This window comes from Oenanthe melanoleuca, chromosome 6 (genome assembly GCF_029582105.1).
Source record: "Oenanthe melanoleuca isolate GR-GAL-2019-014 chromosome 6, OMel1.0, whole genome shotgun sequence".
Taxonomy (NCBI): Eukaryota; Metazoa; Chordata; class Aves; order Passeriformes; family Muscicapidae; genus Oenanthe; species Oenanthe melanoleuca.
In genome coordinates this window covers 14381275-14401191 of record NC_079340.1, presented here as the reverse complement: position 1 = coordinate 14401191, position 19917 = coordinate 14381275, and the positions used below count along the sequence as shown (strand labels likewise).

At 38.7% G+C, this 19917-nt stretch overlaps 1 protein-coding gene across 1 annotated transcript in view; it reads left to right on the top strand.

Moving 5' to 3' along the window:
* ADK (adenosine kinase) overlaps window positions 1-18664 on the top strand; it is a 234395-nt gene extending 215731 nt beyond the window's left edge. The window contains exons 10-11 of the mRNA XM_056495131.1: window positions 446-532; window positions 17508-18664. Coding sequence (XP_056351106.1) covers window positions 446-532; window positions 17508-17632 — 212 coding nt within the window. The 3' untranslated portion in view covers window positions 17633-18664. The remainder of the gene's footprint in view (window positions 1-445; window positions 533-17507) is intronic.
* The last annotated feature ends 1253 nt before the right edge of the window (window positions 18665-19917 follow it).

Sequence of the window (19917 nt, the reverse complement as noted above, 5' to 3'; positions counted from 1 at the left end):
GTTTCTGTTGATCTTTTGGAGGCTTGTGCTGGCCATTCTGGAGGCTCTCTCACCTTCCTGCCACTACTGGAAAGCACTGGTTTTGGCAGGATGGATTTTTCCATCTTGTCCATATGCTCAGGTGTTCTATGTTGTTCCTTCTGATTTACTTTTTTTTTTTACTCTTTTCCTTAATCTTTTTCTCTTGTCCTTATTATTAGGAGGTAGACAAAATAAATGAGGCTGGAAGCAAGTAATGAAAATGCTCACAACTTATGGCTTGTTTGAATGTGTTCTCATATGCTGATGAAGTAAATACAGACAGAATTATAAACCAAATCTATTTTTACCCAAATTATCATGCTAAAGGTCATAGTTTTGAATTGCTTTGATTTTCCCTTTTTGTTGTGTATTTCAAAGTCAGATTCCCAAGTAACTCATGTTTTATTCTTCCATTTCTCTACAGAAAATGAAGTGACTACTTTCCCTGTGTTGGTGAGTGATCAGAGTGAAATTGTGGATACCAATGGAGCTGGAGATGCATTTGTTGGAGGTATTTCTTACTTCTTTCTGTTGTTTGGAGATTATCTTATTATTCTCTCTCTATAAAATCTACTGTTTTTTCATTCAGCTTGTCCTTCAGAACAAGCTTCATTCTTTTACAGCTTTTCTCTGCATCCTGAAGTTATATAATTTAATTAAGTTCTGACTTTGAAAGGGAAAGTGTGTTCTATTACTTCAAAAATAATATGCCATTATGCTGTATTCTGGTCGTTTTCATGAGATTAATTGTATCTGTCAGACTGTTGCATAAACAAGCTGCATCAAGTACTATATAGTGTACAGAAATCCCTCCTGGCTTAAATGTTAACACATTGTTGTTCTTTAAAACAGGTTGTAGTGAATATTAAACAGTATGTTAATAAGTGAGCATAATGTCTCTGATCATGTAAATTTTGGTAGAACATCTGCTTCCAATACAATTATTTGGACATCAGAAAAGAACGCAAAGGGTTAATTTGTTAAAACAAACCCCAAAAATATCTGGCATTGCTTAATATCCATTTGCAAACTTACTATTTTTTTTGGCGCAAGCTGTAAAGGAAAAAAGAGGATGTTATGTCTATGCCTGCTTTAAAAAATTATTCAATATAAGCCAAAACTCAATCTAATCCAAGATTTCTGTCATTTGTTGTAACCTTCATCCATGTAGTTCTGTGATGCACTATTGCATCCTGAAGGCTCTAATATCCAGTCTGTAGTAGCTGTAAGGGGCTCCATTAGTCACTAATTTACTGGAAATATTACAAAAGAGACTTTATAAATAGAATTGTAGGGCTCAGTCTTGTAGCTATGAAGGGGATAACAAGCAGTGTATTACCAAATTAAAGCTCAGAATAGTGTCCCACTTCAAGAAAATATTCAACATAAGCTTAATCTTAAGCATGTGAGTAATTCCATTCTTACTTAATACAGCATTTAAACCAAAGATAAATGTTCAGTATATACTTAAGTCTGGCTGAGAATAGGAATGTTTTACTCATTACTTCAGTGATTTCATGAATCAAAAAGGACAGAAGTAGGGGGAAACACATTAGGTTGTATTATTCATACACCTTTTAGAGCATGCTAGTCACTCTCTATTGTTCCTAAATCACAAACAAGACTAAATTTGATACAGTAGTGACTATAACATAAATAAGATCATCTTCAAGTGCTTGCCCTTGTATACATTTGCTCTGTGTATCAGCTGTGCCAGAAAGCTGCTGTTCTGGTGAGGAGAACAAAAAAAGAGAGAATAGGTCTTGCCATGTTTATCTCATGTTGTATTTATTTTCCATTCTTCAGTTTTAGGCCTCTTGAACTCAAGACTTTTGTTTTAATAATCCTAATTTTGTTCTTTCTTAGGTTAGCTGCAGGAAGAATATTGCAACTAAATAATCAGGGCTTTAAGAACTGTTTTATAATATGATAGATCAAATTTAAAAATAGATTTCGCAAAAGCCTTCCTCTTTAAATGGCATCCTTTTCCCTGGTACTGCCATAGCTGCAGGTTTTCTGTAGAAGGGCTAAAACATTGACTTTAATCAGAATATCCTGAATGGAAAGTCTGATATAAACCAGATCAGTCTCTATTCCAAACTACTGCCTTCCACCAGCAGTGTAAGGAGCTGGGACACATCCTGTCAGGCTGATCTTGGATCAGTTGTGAGATTCCTTTCTTGAAGGGGAAAAATGATATGGATAATACTCAGCTGTGTAAGAGAGGCTGAAGGGACATTATTCTAAGTGTTAAGATACAGCAAGATCCTGTGTATTTGGGATAATCTTAACAAAAGTCCTGTATCACTGCTTATGGATGTATATTATCTTCAGTTGCCCCACAAATGGCACTGAGGCATCAGATGCTTTTCCATTGGGGCATAAGTGCAGTGCAGTCCAGTGCATTGCACAGTTCTCCCTCACTATCAGAGAAGGGAACACAGCTGGTTTTCCCTCTGTAATGGAAGTCAGCTCAGCCTTGGCAAATCTGTCTGAGCTGAGCATCGCTGAGCTCAGCCTCTTGTTACACCATGCTTCTCTTTCCTGTGACTCAAAGCAACATGAGCTTTGGAATACATAGCTCTTCCATTGGCTTCTTTGTTCTCCTCTGTCAGTCCATAAATAATAAATTGATCATTTATCCTTCTCAGGGATTAGATTTTCCTGAGTTTAGTCCAGATGGGTGAATTGTGGCTCATAACAGTCTAGATTCTAGTCTTATGTGTACTGTGGGCTCCTTCTTCAAGGAGTCATTCAATTTTCCTTCCCATATGTAGGAAATAGGATACTGGACTGGATAGGCTTTGATTTGGGCTGTGTTTCATTTGGGAGAGATGTCTGTATTTCATCTGTGGCACACTTTTCATGTGTTTTCAAAATGTGTATTTGGAGCAGGAGATGTTCTTGAACATCTTAGCAGCAAGCCCTGTGCAGTAGTGTAGGTAATGCTGCTTAACATATGTATCTTCTAGCATTGGGTCTAACACTGAGCCAGCTGCAGTGTTACTGTCCTGACAGAATTTTTACAACAGGAAAGTTATATTCTCTTCAGTGCTTTTCTGCTTCTTTCTTTGATTGAGGTTTTTATCAGTTGTTACTACCTAGGCAACAGTACGTGTAATGTTTTGGTTTTAGCGTCCTTGTAGTAAAATGTTTCAAAATTAATCCCATAACTAAAAAATTCACTCAGTGTTACAATATCCCCTCTGGGAAACCTAGTTCTTTTATTCAACAATAACAAGACTCCCATGGCAAAGTTTCCCATGCTTCTCTGGAACCAGTACATTAACATGACTGAACAGTGGTTTTTGTGGAGCAGGTGTCTTGGCTGAGAGGAGAACATGGGATATAATGAGAACTAACCCCATTAAACAAGATTTGTTTTGCATTAGGAGGTCAGGTTTGTTAGACTCTATCATATTTTGAAAGGTCTTTCACAGAGGCATTCTCTTCCAGAGGTATAACTCACAGGTTGTAGGGAAATTCCTTCTCAATAATTATGCCAACTTGGCAAATTCCCCCTCGTATGTTTTTCCATGTAAAAGTTGAAAAAAATAAAACTGTGGGTTTTTTTTTTTAACTACAGCCAGTCTAACTACTGAAGCTCTTGAGACCTTAAAGTCAAGAAAAAGTTTAAAGCCACAAAGTTTCTTGTAACTCTGTGAGTTGATTCACGAGTTCAGCATTTCTGAGCATGAAGCCGCCAGCCTTCAAGGAGAACTAGCTCACCCCAACAGCTAGCAGCAAGAAATAAACCACATTCTTCAGCTGAAATGTGGTTTTATTAAGTTGGCACCATGAATATCTCTGAATTTCTTGCCTCTTATTGCAGGCAGCAAGTCATCTGCCACTCAGGCTGGTGCAGTGCATGAATAAGAAACCAAGTTTTAAAATTGCTGCAGGTATCTTTATGCTAAAAACACTTCTGCGAACAACACTAACACAGTTCTGCTTTTATTGCTTACCAGCGACACTGCCACCTTTTACAAGTTGAAGCAATAATGGTTTACTTTGTAGCATCTCAGCACCTCTTGTGGTTTTCAGGAGTACCACAGATACTTGGTTATAAATCACTGAAATACCCATAAATAAAAGTTGCAATTCCACCTCCAGATTCTTATGACATTGACAAATCACTTGAGCTTTGCTGACATGGCTTATGTCACAGGCGTCCTCTTAATGGAATTACAGCCTTAGTTGGTAGAGTTTGGGGAGCATTCTGTTGCTCATTAAATTAACATTTATTTATTGCTAGTCAGCCCCAGTTTGCACCATTGCAGTAATGATAACCAAAGCGTACTTAATGGCAATAAATAGACTGAAATATGGGCAGTTCTGCCATCGTGTGCTTTCCTTTGTGCCATCCTGCTCTCTTTAGCCAGAGCAGGCTTGCCTTCTGTTTGAACTCGCCTTTGTCATTGCCACCGTAACTAATGAAAACAATAAGCATCTGTTCTGATAGTTGCTGCCATTGTTCCCAAAATCTCTCCCCTAGAATCTGTCTAGTGCCTGGAACTGAGTACAGAGTTCATAACAAATGAATAGGTGTAAAATCGATGTTTCTTCAGGTTCCATCAATATAAATATATTGACTTAATAATCTGCTATGATTTAGTCATACACTACATGAAAAGTACTAGAGTATGAAATGGAACCACAAATCATTTTCAAGTAGCATGATAAGGCAGTGACAGAATGATTGCAGCAAGCGTGGATTGCTTATCACCATGCTATAAAGATGTTATACCATTCTCAAGGAAAAGAAATCCCAAGGTAGAAGGAGCTCTTCATTAAGCATTGTACAGTGCCAGATAGGAGCTGATAGCAATTTGCCTCTGTCAGTATCAAAGGGGAGGTCAATGGCTCAAACCACCTGTCAATTTAAAAATGGCATTGGCAGCTTTCATGTGCTGAGGAATCTCATAAAGCTGCTAGCTAGAGTTTGAAAGCTACAGTCACAATTTTCTGGTGCACATTCTTACAGAATAAGCAGTTCTCTCTCTTTCTCTTTCTTGTGAAGCCCAGCATGAGCCTTATGAGATGGCCAACTCCTGTCTCAGCTATCAGACAGCTATTCTGGTAGAGACAGGGAGAGCAGCAAAAGAGGAGTGGTCCTCTTTCATGTGTCCTTGTGTGAGTGGGCCTCGTGGCATCCTTATCTCCTCTTTAGGGACCACAGGGCTTACTGAAGATACTTTCCTCTTTCTGATTCTATTTGAGCCAAACCGTCTCAGCAAAGCCATTTCCTCATCTTTAATAGAGAGGTTAATTCCAAGCATTATTTTTCCATCTTAATCTAAATGTCTCTACAAATTAGACACAGACCTTGGACTTGTAGGAGTTTGCCTAAAGGTTCTCACATTGTTCAAATTTTAGCCTCCTTTCATGAGGTAAATGCAAATGATTTTTGATAGAGTGACATACAGCTTTGATTTCAGATCTAAGTAATATTTGATATACTTCTATATTATTGAAATATTGAAATACCATCGTCCATGTGAAACATTCTTTGAATATATTATGCATGTACATATATGTGTATGTGTACCTCTAAAACCACAGTACAAGAAATAAAAACACAGGTTTGCAAAGAATATATAGTGCACAGAGTAATTGGTCATCATTAATCCTCTACTATGAAGTGTTTGATTCAGAAACCTCTTTGAAAAAAAGTCTGGTTTTGTTTTCTGAACACGCTAGGATAGCTTTGGAATACCTTGACTGAAGCTGGTGGATTTATACAAATATAATACTGATAAAAATGGAAACATAATTGAAACCAGTATATTAATTCTTATGCTGTTGTTATGTAGCATCCATCATTTATGGAAGGAATACAGTGATTTTTAAATTTAAAAATCATCTTGATGGGATTTGACATCATCTGAGTTTACCCTGCCTTAAGCCAGAGGCTGGAGGGAGAGACCTAAAGAGGTCCCTTCCTACCTAAGTTGTGTTATGGTCCTATGAATTTTAATCCTGTAGGTATTAAGTTCCCAGGTGCCAGTTCCTGCTTCTCTGGAAATCCAGACTCAGTCGTCTTCAGAGGGTGATGTTGGTGGCTCCAGAGTAGGAGCTGACTGAATTTAAAAATGAAGCTCAAAGAGTGGGAATTCCATCTTCTTGCAATAAATCTGTTCTAGGGCAAGGAGGGACTGTACTCATGACTCTCTAATAAGTCCCTTCTGCATTCCTTGTGCAAGCATTGTGGGGATAGAGGCATGTGCACATGTGAGAAATGAAATAAGCTCTTATGAATAGTTCTATATGTCTATTCCAGGAGTGCTAAACATGCAAAGATCTGATAATGCCTTCAGCAGAGACAGATTTGAATGTTTTTTCAGAACACTAAATTAGGAGTAAGCTTGTGACTATATTAAAAAAAAAGTTACTTAATGGATTTCTAGGGCTTTTAAAGACTGGGGAAGAATTTGTTTACACTAAAAATTATTATTTCACTTGTTTGTTGGATTTTTCTCTCTGTATAAACCTGTGCTGTAAGGGCTGCTCTCCCTCCAGTATTCACCACCCCTAGAACATTCTAGATTTGTTGAAATAGGAGTACGAGGAGCTGGGAACAGTTCCTTACTGAACAGCAGGAGCGTGATATCAGAAGCTACTTCACCCACTTAGAGCAGTCTTTAATTTTTATAAGGTTTTTATACTTGTTTAAGATACCTTGGGAAGTTGTCATTTTTTAATCGCATTTTATAGAGAGAAATGTAGTGGATAAAATGTCACTGCTGTGAAGTACTCCCTTCTGATAACACCAGAGCTCTGAGATGCAGAGCTACTTGCCAGCTGGGAGCAAGGGATATTTTTTTGGTGATATCAATTAAATATGTATGTGCATGTAATTTGTAATGGCTGAATTTTGCTACAAAATTTATCTTTACCAGCAAAGAGAGAGGGGATACTACTTTGAATTGTTCTGGCTTTTCTTTGAAGTAAAGATAACTGTAATAATAGAAAGCAGCACTCTCTTAGTTTTCATTTGTATGACATTGGTGGCTAATTGCCTCTGAGCAATCCTGTTGTTACTAAGATCATGGTGGATGAGATAGGAAGCTTTGAAATAAAAATACTTACTTAGTGTCATCAGCACTTTGACTGACAGCCCATTTTTCCCATCTTTACTACTCCTGGTTTATAAACAGCATACAGGAGTATAATAGCTGAGCTGCAGAGAGGGCATCAATCTTTGCTTGCTAGGGGATAACCTGTCAGCATGTCCATGACTTACCACCCCTGTGTTCTGATGGCACTCAGAACTCTGTCAGATAAACACCCCACATAAACCCAGGCTATTAGAGGACCATGTTATCTCTGTAACTGACCTTCTACAAGCTAGAAAGTTTATATGATACCAGATTATATGTTCCTGGTTGATTTTTTTCAGTCTCAGCTAGAGGCACATCATTATTCTGATCAATAATGTAGCCAGTTGCTAGTAATTTCAACATTAGTATTGGCTCATTTTCGAAATTTGCCACAGTTTGAATTGCAGCTACTTAAACAAAACCGTAAAAGTAGGTATCACTCAGAAAAAAACATGGAATATTTCTGGTTTCCTTTTAATTCCCTATTTCTTTGTTTACCAATTTCCATTCAAAATTATTTCTTTGGGAAGAATACCCTCTTCTGTGCTGAGATTATACATAAACCTGTCTGCATGTGAGGTCCAAGTATAATTGTGATTATACTGTTTTTGTTGCTTTAATTGCTACTCTTGTCTTGGTCTCTAACTGTTCCTCCTCATTTCATTACATATGTATTCTTATAATACAGTAATGTAAATATAGTAATTCACATTTTCACCTGTTCCATTTAAAGGCAAAGCATAGTATACTTGCTGTCATTTCTTAAATAACATGTAGAAGCAAAAGATCCACTTAAAAGGATCAGTGTATGGAATTAAAAAACCCTCAGAAGTTTCTAATTAGACTGAAGCAGGAGCTGATTCCTTTAGCCTCTGTGTCTCTCTTTCTGTCAGTGACACTGTCAGTTTTAAGGGAGCCTCATACACAGCAAGAGGATTAATATTTTGCAAAATTGGCTTTTAAAAGACCTAATTTACCTCACCATAAATTCAGTGACATTCTGGACAGGTTTTGTGAAAAATAGACGTCAAATAGATTGTGTACACTTTAAAAAACAAACCTACTGTGTTAAAAATAGATTTTCAAAACCAATTACAAAGTTCCAATTTTTGCTGTAATAGCTATGGGACAATTACAAATTGACTTAACGCCTCAAAGCAAATCATCACCGTTTAAAATACTTTGTCATGCCTACTATGCCTACCCTCATAACATTTCATTTTATGTTAATGTGTCATGTGTTAGAAAATCATGTAATGATAAAGAAAATGTTCATGTGGAAGGTTAGAAATTACTTTAATGAGTTACTATTACCTTGCTTGCAGACTGTTGGCAATATTTTTGTGTTATTTTAATGTATTCTGAGTAGAGACAGAGGCACTCGTCAGATTGGATCATCAAGAACATTCCCCTGGGAATCAGGGCAGGATATAGTCCCCTAAGAAATGATGTGTCAGATTAAGCTGATGCTATATTCACAGGAGATAAAACACCACACAATGAAATACAAAAATACACTGAAATATATTGTCTGTTTGACATCTAACATGCCTCAGTGGGGTCTAAGGACATGGACACAATGACCATAAGGACACTTCTCTGGCCGTGGTGTTCACAAGCTGGGTCCTCTCTCACTTGTTATATAACAGCATGGTAAAGTCTCCCAGAATTTGTTCACTTCCCCCACACTGCAATGGGCTTATACTTGAAGTGTGAAGATGGGAAGGTTGCAGCAAAAAGGAATTAAAAGAAAAAACGTGGTTCCAGTTAAGAGCAATGGTAGTAGCAGCGCTTGTGGGTTGATTTGACACTGATCTCTGACCCAGTGGAAAGTTATGTTACTGTTATTGGTGATCACTAAATTTCTGCTATCAGTCCAGAATTCTAACAGATATTTAAAGAGGCAAAAGATATTAAGTGTCACTGTATTAAAATAGGAGCATTATGAATATAATGCTAGGGTAGGCTATTTCAGCCCACAAAAGTCAGGAAATTCACAGGCTGCCTAGCTCCCGTATTCCCACTGCACTGGGTGTTGCTTTTTGATTCTCTTTACATACTGCTGGCTTGGCTGTGTGGAAGCACACCTGCAAATAAAACTCTCCTGAGAGATGGTTGTTCTGCAAATGCAACTTCAAATCTCCTAGTTTTTGTGCATATGAATCTTGGCTATAAAGTTACATTCATGCAACCTTTATTGCACTTGAATATGTGTTAAAAACTGAGTAGAGGATAGGACATATTATTCTATTTTATAATCCTTACAGCTTAATTATATGTATAGTAAATTAGTGCAGTTCTCTTCCTCTTATTCCACACAGTGTGTGTAGTAATTGGCACCATTTAGTATCAATACAACAGATATGGTTTGAGGCTCAGAAACTTTCCACAGGTACTAATAAAAGAAAGCTTATTTCACTCTTCTGTCTCAAAAATTACTAAGAAGAATTTTAGATTTTGAAGAACACTTCTAGGAAATTCTTTTAGGAAAAACAAAAAGAAATATCAGCATGGAAATATTTTTTTTTTCCAAAAAGAGAAGATACTTCCAATGAAAGTACCTGTTTCTGGTTTGGCACATGCAGTGGCTTGGATACTCCTTGTAAGCTTGGAGGGGGTTTTTAATCACATGTTTCCCCTGGAGGCTGCCAAAGACAAGCCTAAGGCAACCAGACTCTGATCCTAAAGGAAATTTCCCAATGCTCATCATGTGGACTTAAAAATGAAAAATAGGACCAAACCATGAGAAGTTATGACTTTGTGATCATTTTCCTCTATCACATCTTTCTTGGAGCATATTATACTGAAATGGTTCTTTTCTTGGACAGTAAGATGTGCTGGGGAATTTAATAGAAGTGATATGCAACAGGTTATAAATACAGTCCACTGAGGATGATTAATGTGGAAAGATGTCAGAGTATAAAATACTTCTTATATTTATAACAAAATATATGAAAGCTCCAGCGTTGAGCTGTCCCCTCTCAGCAGGTGGACAGTATGCAGTCAAGGCACAGGGCAGTGATAGGACAACTCACATCAATGTAAGCAGGCTTCACCTCCAGGTCTGTTTTCTCAATCCAAGGCACAGCCTTCGGGAGCAAACCAGCACACAGCTGCATACACTGTTCCTACTGGGATGCAAGCATCAAAGGAATGAGACTGCTGATTTTCCTTAGAGGGAGTCTCAGGTGGGCCTGAGCACATACAGACCCTGGGAACTATGAAACTATGATGACACCTTGTTCTCTGAGCTGCAGTGAGCTGGCCCAGTAGAGCCAAATTGTGGCAATCATGTGCAATGCAATGAAATTGGTCAGCCTTGAGTAACTGATTCCTAATGGAATATCAGGGATGTAATGAAGTTTTATTTCTTCTTTTTTATTCTTTATTATAATCTTTCATTAGCATTTTCCACATGTAATGCTTTAAAGCTTTGGAGACTAAGTTCTTTTTTTGTTTTGTGTATTCAACACCTCCTCTCCATTCCAGGGAAAGGCTGCCAAACTGAAAACACGCCTTTCACTTATTCGTAGTTGTCTAGTAAATGCAAAGTTGTATTATTTGCATGAGTCCATAAATGACTGTATAACCTCAGACTGAGGAAGATGTACACCCATATGAGTGATCCTTACAGAAATTCAATGCATTGAAAATGTATCCATAAATAAGAAGAAAACAAGAGGGATAGGCATAGTGATACCAATATCACTGCATTTCATAAAACACTCTCAGTTTAGTATTCATGCTGCTGATTATAAAAGAATAAGTTTCTTGTACACAGGCAGTGAAATGCTTTTAGCACGTGACCGTTTTATAAATAAAGTAAATATAGACTTCTGAAAAATTTTAGTCGTGATCTCATAGTTTTGTCATTCTCTGGAAGTAAAAATATTGACATTTACCAAGCTGTTTGTTCCAGCTTTCTGGTCTCCTGCAGTTTATTTATATAACAACCTTATCGATGAGCCTCTTACTCAGCTCTCTAGGTTTAACTGAGTTGAGTCGATTTGCTACCACAGCTTCAAGTCGCTGTTACAGAACAAGCAAGACATCCTAATAAAGCTGTAAACGTGTTTACTCAAACATGGTATTGATTTTACTTGGAGAGGGAGAAGCTAGTGCTTAGCATGGTGTCAGGGAGGATGAATTTAACTGCAGTTTTTCATTGTCATCTGTCATGGTTGTGAAACACTAAGTGAAGCCACAAGAGGATAATTAGAATTGCCAGAAATTTAGCCCCTAAAATCAGTTAACCACTTGAGATTTTTGTAGTTTAATTAGTTTTTATTAAAACTTTCCTCCCGTGGTATAGTCAGGAAGGATTTTCTATGTTCTTTCTAGTGAGAGATTTCAAGGTTGCCACTTGTTAGATATACATCTTAAATGGCCATTTTTACGAAGGGTTGGTAACCTTTTTTCTCTCAATTGTAATTAGCCTGGCACTGCAGTTCTGTATAAGCACAGAGCCATTTCATTTTAGAGCAGAGAAAAAGGCACATGTTTCTATGCATATACATTTGTATTTAATAATATATATGCATGTATGGAATCATTTTTACAGTAAATTTTGAGAGAGAAAGTGCTAAAGTGCTTGAAGGTTGAAATATAGAGTGTTTGAAGATGCTTACATTTAATTTGTCTTATATACTGTAAGTCTGATGTGTCAGACCACAGTGCCAAAAGACATGAAAACAGAAGCCAAATCCCACCCTTAATCAAAAACGTTTCCATTTAGAATAGCCAACATTTGGTTTGATAGCAATGGGCAGGGCCTCTGGCTTACCACGGTTCTTGGCTGTAATATCCACCATCTGCCACAAAATTAAAAAAGGAGAAACCTCAGCATGTTGACGTACGGTCGTTCAGTGACTACATTGCAGAATCAACTGATGCCAACATCTTTTACAAAATCTAGGGTGGCTGCTTGGCTCTTGGCAGCAGCATTGCCAATCACCTGGTTACTACTGACCAGGCTCGTGCAACAACATTACCCCGCTCCAACAGTGCTAAAAGACCTCAGAAAAAGCCCCGATCATATCAGCTACAGGGCTTACATTGACTGGGTAATATTTCTTGAAAACTGCATCTTCCCACACTCCTGGCCTGGAAATCTAGTGGGATCACTTAAAAATAGATGAGCATCCCAGCAACTGTGATAAATTCTGTATATGAACAAGAGTGTGAAAAGGTGCTTGCAAGTGTCCCCATGGTGGAATAACACAGTTTTTGAAAGTGCAGTTCACCAATTAGGCTGTAGAAATTTTAAATACAAAAAAAGGAGGAGTCAGCTAATCTGGTCATGATCCTTTTTGTGGCCGGGACAATTTTGATGGTGAATGGCCTGGCTAGCATAGGTTATATGCTTCAGGGCTCATCTGGAAGCAGAATTGTCTGGGAACATCACATAGCAAAAATGTTTTGAGGGGCTCTGACTCAGGGTCAGCTTGTAGTTGTTTATAATTGATGCATTTGATAACTGGATTTTTTCAGCTTTTCTCTCTTGCATTAAAAAAAAATAATTCTGCCATGGGCATTTTATAGAGGTTGGAAGTGTGAGAGAAACTGCAGAAAGACGAATAGTGGGGAAGCTGGGTGTCAGGGGCTATAAATGGATTTTCAGCCAGCATTAGTAATTAACAGTCATTAAAATTAATTGTCAAGTGTACAATTTGAAATGAAACATTTGGCTTCAATATGAGCTGTTTTTAAGTGTTGTTAAACCATTACTGGAGCAGACCAGAACTGTTTTAAATCTCTACTATCGGACTCCCACATTCCTGCCCAACTGCACTAGTGCTAAGTATTCATTCAGAATTACCACTATTAATCCAGAAATAAAACTTTCAAAGAAATCACTGATTTCAGTGAAATTGCCTCTGAAATATCTGTATTGCCAGAAAATCAAATTGGTTCTCCTTTAATGATTTTTAAGTGTTGCTCACCTCTAAGGAGTAACAAAATGAAGACAACACCTTTTGTGTCAGTCATTGGACTGTCTTCTGTGTCTTTTCAAATCTATACTGACATCCCCAAAGAGATTTGAGCTGGCCTCAGTTTGGGTCTGGCTGTGGGGCTCAAGCCCTACTTCTGACACTTGGCTTACAGGACTTTCCATTTGGTTGGGTGCACAAAAAGGAACAAAGCCACTTCACTTTTCTGTCCCTCATTCTGTTTGCAGACCAAACAATTACAAATATTGTCTTTGAGAATATGTAGTAAGGAAGCTGGAGATAGCAAAGATTAACTCAATTATTTCAGAGCAAAGTGATTCCAGAGTTGCTTTTTTTCTACTGAGCAGAAAAGAAATAATTAAGGGCCAAAAATAGCTATTGGTGTGTTATAATCTCTTCTATCATCTGAGAATGCAAATACATTTTTTACCCCTCCAAGGTTTAAAGTAACTTTTGAAACCAAGTTGTCTTTTTTCTTCGAAGATCAGTGGGATGAATTTGACCCAGTTCCAAAGAAGTTCTCATCATTACTAAGTGCAAGGTGGTTACTTGGCCACGGTGGCTACTGTCCATGCCTGTGAAGGACAGAAGGCATTCCTGTCTACTCTGAAAGCTTACCAAGATGGCTCATTGCATCAAAGTGGCTTGCTAGGCATCCTGCAACTGCCTTTTCCCTTACTGCAGAACGAGTTAGCATGTTGGATAACAGGGCAGGAGGCAGATGGGAAAGCCTCGAGTTTGGCTCTTGCCTTTGTGTTCTAGTGTGACAAGAGTGGTGCACAATGCTTGCAACACCATCCACAGCTTCAGCAGTGCAGAAATGCTGCTGCAGAACAGCTGCAGTTAGAACATGGTAAACAGTATTGCCTGAAATTGTTTTGGTAAAATATTTGAAGTGAGTCTGTGTGGTGTAGCCTAAATTTACTGCTGCTTCCTGCACTCCATTCCAGTGATAGCCAGGGACCAGTTCAGAAATGAAGGAGATGCTGAGCTACTTTAGTATGTGCTGGGATGATCTAGGTCTGTGATCCCAGCCTGTGATACAGGATCAGAATTCAATCCTGCCCTTTTGGTCTCTGAAGTTGTAGGAGGAGTGTGAAGTAAGTCTGAAGCCATGTTCACTTATCTTCTTGCATTTCCAATCATGGCACCTTAAGAGATTACAGCCTTCAACTGCTTCTCATCTTCCCTCCACCGCCCTGCTCACTGGTCAGACTGTTTGAGTGCTCACTAACCCATTTCAGGTTCAGTCATCTGGGTTAGCAAAGATCCCCTGCTCAACAGCTACTGTTTAAAGTGATGTAGCTCGTTTTGACAGGGTATCAGGTTATACCAGCAGCAAAGCAGCATGGTGAAAAACAGATGGGGGAGTAACTTCTTCAGCTGGAACTCAGATCTGAATCCATGCCTTGGGAGTATGACTCATGGGGTTTGCATCACCATGCCTTATACACTGGGGGAGGCAAACTCTGAATTATATTCTGACCATGTTGCTTTTTACTGCATTAACTAAAAAGAACATTCTGCAGCTAAGGCAGCCAACCTGATAGAGCTGTTTGCTTCTCTGCTCAAACAGCACTGCTTTCTGGTGTTCCCTTGGGGTCTGCTTTGCCAACTGCCTAGTCTTACTGTGTGATGTAGTTCTGTTTGTGATGTGTGTGTTTGTATTGTCATTCGATGTGATATTGTGTCAGATGCTGCTATTTCCATTTCATCTATGAAACACATACCTTTTAAGAGAAACTCAGCAGACAAGAGAATGGTTTGAGGGCAAACTCCCCACTGCAGTTTCTACATATCTCATATATGACAGCTGTACTTTATGTCATTTCTGCAACACTCTTAAATCACAGAGATCTCTCATTTCTATCCCAAATTAAAACAAGATGTTTTTTCACCTGACTCTGCTTTCACTTAGATCAGAATAAATAAGAAGTAGCTTCACTGAAGACAAAAGACACATACTAACTACAATAAGCCTGGGAGGTGATGACAATGTCAGTCTAGTTGATATTGAGAAGTCTTTTGCTCTGTGGATTTTCTCATCTTCATGTATGTTTGATGCCTTGATCATAAATGTAGAGGATAGTTGTTCTTTCTCATATAAACCTCTCTCTGAATTCATGCTCTGCACAAAACTAGCCCCATGTTTGCCTTTGGAGACCTGCCCAGTGCATCTTCATACTTACTGAGTCAGAAATGGACTGTCTGAACAGCCTCACTTTACATATGGTTACAACTTTCTCTCAAGTTTTAACCACCCAGAAGCACACTGGCAAGCTCCTGCCTCCCAGGCAGTTTAAATTTAATGATTGACACCCTCCATGTATCCAAGAAAGTTTCTCCTAAGAATGCATGTTAATTTAATGGAGAGCAGACCATTTTCATCTTGTTATTCAGAAACTATCTGATTTCTGCCAGGCATGCTGTTTGAATTTCTCAACTGTTACCCAACTATTGCAGCTGGACCATTCTGCCACAGTTGTGTTGTCTGTCATCCCTGACTGCCATCAGTGATAGCACTCACAGCACAATTTCTTCCTGTTTCAGATTCTTCTCTTTGTATACTGATAACTCCTGTCTTCTTCATTTGTGCTTGTGGACTTACCTTTTGTTGGTGAAGGAGTAATTTTTTCCCAGCTAGTGTCAGTCAATATCTGTGAAATGCCAGCCTATATGTAGTTCTCTAGAAAAGTATTGCTGTCAGAAACATATGAGTTTTTTCCTTTTTTAACTAATCTGCCTACTCTCTATGGCCTCCCTATTCCAATGGAAAGTGTTTGATTTATAGATTTTGTAGTTTCAAGCTCTTCTCCAATTTGGTGCAGTTTAGAAAGAACTGTATATCAATTAGGATTCTTTTCACTATCAGTCATGACCAAGAAGCCAAGATAGATATTGGTAATTCATGAAAACAGGTCTTTTGCTCACCAGGATTATCCTTCATTAATCTAACCTTATTTTTCTTGTTTTACATATTTAATCTCCAAAGAGCAGACATCATTGCATAGAATGAAATATCTTTATTGTCTTCTAAAATTATGCTCTAGTGTACCAAAAAAGGAATATTTAGAAGCAGGGCACAGTTTAAATGACAGCATCACAGTACAATGTGGAACCTTTTCCCAGTAGTAACCCAGATGAACAGAGAAAGTGAATATGGAAGCAAGCTAGCAAAAGATATCAGCTTTGAATCAAAATTTGTAATATGTCAGAAGTTGGTACGTATGGGTTTTACACAGTACTTAGCAGAGACATGATTTCAACACTACAGTTGTACTGCCAAGGCCCAAAGCCTGAGCATGACAGAAACTTGAAATGGTGGATGAAATCTTTAAAAAGAACATCTTTCAACTTGCTAGAATTCTGATTTTCTTGGGCAAGTCTCACTTTCCTTCTGTTATTGGATGAGGAAGAGAGATACATCTGAAACATATTAAAAACAGGATAAAAGTGAATAAAATATTACCTCTAAAATGACAGAGTTTTAAATTATGAGATACTAAGTTTACTTCTCACATCTTGAAAACCTCTTCCAAATTTAAAATACATATTTCACCTCTGCCATAATTTCTGTCATGCTTTTGATCACAATAGCTTCAGCCAAGACAAAATGCTTGAGAAATGAGGGACTCAATCCATAAAATTTCTGGTGCTGCTTGTATTAAACTTCTCTGAGTAGTGTTTTAGGACTGCCTGGCTCTGTTCATTTAGGAGGTGCTCAGGTTTTCAAAGCACTCAGCTCCTGGTGATTGCTGGGTTTCCAAGCTGTGCATGCCAGGCTGTGGCAGCTGAAGCCGTGAGCCACGTGCTCTCTGCACAGTTTGCTGTTTGGGGGGTTTCTGCACGTGCTCAGGGGTACCCACTCTTCCTGAAGTTTTAGATTAAATGTCCCATTATCAAAGTCAATGATGTCTAACTTTCCTCATCAGGTAAAAATTTTTCACCTTCCTTGCACTGTGAGTACCTGTAACTCTGAATATAATATTTCTCTATTACGTACCTTTCTTTTCTTTGGAGAAAAGCTTGCACACAGTTGTGTTGGGGCTGTAGCTGTAGCCAGTAAGAGCAGAAGGAACTCTCTTCATAACTCTCTTCTCAGCAGGGAAAACTGACTCTCTGTTTTAGGGGTTATCTCTATAAAGAAGAGAACAGGATTTCTGTTAAAATCATTTTGAGAACACTAATAATGATCAGTCTTGATAATCTTGAATTTACTGGAACCTACCAACTGGAGACTTCATGAAGAAATAGCAGCAGCACCACTCCAGCCCTGCAGGTCACTCAAGTGCAGTTCTCAATTTAAACTGGCCAGGCTGCAGGGATACATACAGGCAGGCCAGGATTTCAGTGCTTTGCCCTGTAACAAGCTGGTACAGTCAAAAAACGAATCTGACCATTTTCTTCCTTCTCTTTCTCTCCCACTGTCCCATAGGCTTTCTGTCCCAGCTCGTCTATGACCGGCCGGTGACTGAGTGCATCCGGGCTGGACATTACGCGGCCAGCGTGATTATCAAGCGCTCAGGTTGCACCTTCCCAGAGAAGCCTGACTTCCACTGATAGTGGTCAATTGGAGGGATCAAGAGTAACTTCTGTGTTGCCATGGGATTGCTGCCTAAATTTTCCTTCTTCCCTTTCCTTACCTTTCCAGTACCTGCATCAACGCTTCTGTACTTCTGTTCATTGTATTCTAAACAAAATATATATTTCTATGATGTTTTCCATTTCACACATCTACCACGTCTCAGTAGTCTTAACTTTTGGGAACAGTGCTAAGTGAAGCTTATTATCTCATCCATCAGGAAAAAGTGTTCTATTTACACAGTTTCCAAGGAAGTCCCTTTAAATGACACTGCTGATTAACACCATTAAAGTACTTCTGTTGATTTATCTAGTTTGTATCCAGCTGTGGCCAAATGCTATTCAACTTACATGAAATCGACAGACCTGACTTTATTCATAACTTAACCTTATAAACAGGGAGTTGTTCTATCTATCTAGTAGAGTCAGACCTGTGTAAAGAGTGGTGTAAATGTCCCAGGAATTTCCATGCATATTGGAGTGTACAAGATCTGGCTATCAGATAGTCCAGCTTCCATGAAAGTACATCACTGTTTTGTCAGTAATTTCAAGACCTGATCCACAGCTGTGATATCTTGCATTCAGCCATCTCGCACTGATGGCAGCTTTGGGTCTGGCCACTTTTATCTGTCAGTACATCTCTAGGTCTATAGGTACAGTCACTTTTATCTGTCAGGTGAGCTAGCAGATAGGTACTTTCAGTGATTTCAGGGCAGATGCATGAGTTGGTGATGATAGGTCCTATCTCCTCCATGTGTGTTTTCTAGAGGCTGCATTAAGGTACACATAATGAAAATGAGGTACAGAAATATTTATGCAGGATATATTGACAGGATATGCCAAATGGAATCTCTGAAACGCACATTTTTAAACTTTTAATTTACTTTGGATAATTAAGCAATATGGTGGATTTTGTTTGTATTTACAGTATTCAAAAAGATGATCTGACACTGCATTCATTACTTTGCTATGTAATTTGATACTGATAAATAAAAAATTGTCATACAGGAAGTCCTGGTTTTGTTTTCATATGTGTCTGTCTTTCTTCTGTGTAAGACATGGGTGCTTAACCCATAGTATCTGCTAAATCTCAGTTTTTTTATACATGACTTTCAGCATCCAGGTGGATATTCAAGGATGATCTCAGCAATAAGTAAGAGAGGGAACTTCAGATTGGTGTTTGTACCACAGAAGAGGTGAAAAAATAAAGGCTAGGGTTCACAAAGAATGTTAAGTCAGTGCAGGGTTCACACTTTTCTGCCCAGGATGGAGCAAAGGGTGCGCAGAGATTGAATGCTGTTATTGCAGTTTGTGTATTGGAAAGAGCGTGGGGAGGAATCAAGGCTGAGATCCCAATGCCCTTGTTTGGTCCAATGTCCAGTCTGACACATTGGACAAGAGGGTCTGTCATCTTAGAGATCACCTGATGTAGGATTCCTGCAGGTGCATCAGCCAGTGCCTTGTGCAGATCACAGCGGGTGCACGGAGCTGCAGCGCCGCCAGCGCAGGGCACTGCACGGTGAGTCCCCTGTTCTGCACAGCCTGGGCTCACACCTGGGAAAGGCAGCCTGGGAAAGGCTCCTTGTACACACCTTGTCTCTCTGTTGACCTGCTTCTGAACAGCTTTGTGCCATACTGGTCTGGTTTCATCATAGTGCTGCTCTCAAAAGAGCTTTAGGCTGTACATTTCTCATGTTCTAGCTTAGGTGAGAGGAAGAGAAATTATTATGTTGGAGTGAAAATAGAGTGGCAAATTAAACTAAGAGTCTGCCATGTGCATGGTCTTCAGGCTTTATGGGTTGATCAGAAGAATGTGATTTTTTACATCTCGTAGTTAATTTCTAATTTCTTAACTTGATGTGTCCATGTGATATGTTTTAATCAAGAAAAAATGACAGGCTGAAGATGGATGTGTTGCAGTCCCTGCTTTTAATATATGGTCACATATGCCACACCACTCTTACTGCATGAATTTGCCTGTCAGTAAGGAAAACCCCAATGGTGTTAAATTTGCTGTTCCTCTTGCTCTATACCCATGGCACTTTCCGTTCCTTTTGAAAGAACTTTACCTGAAGTTCCTGGCCTGATAATTATTGTTCATTTAAAATCAATGTAAGTGTGTAAACATTGTTTATCTTTCCAATTAAACCACAAGACACTTGTATACTATGAAGAAAACCAAGAGGATATGTAAAGGCAAGTAGTCATTGTGGAGACTCCTTCCTTCCTTCCTTCCTTCCTGCCTGCCTGCCTGCCTGCCTGCC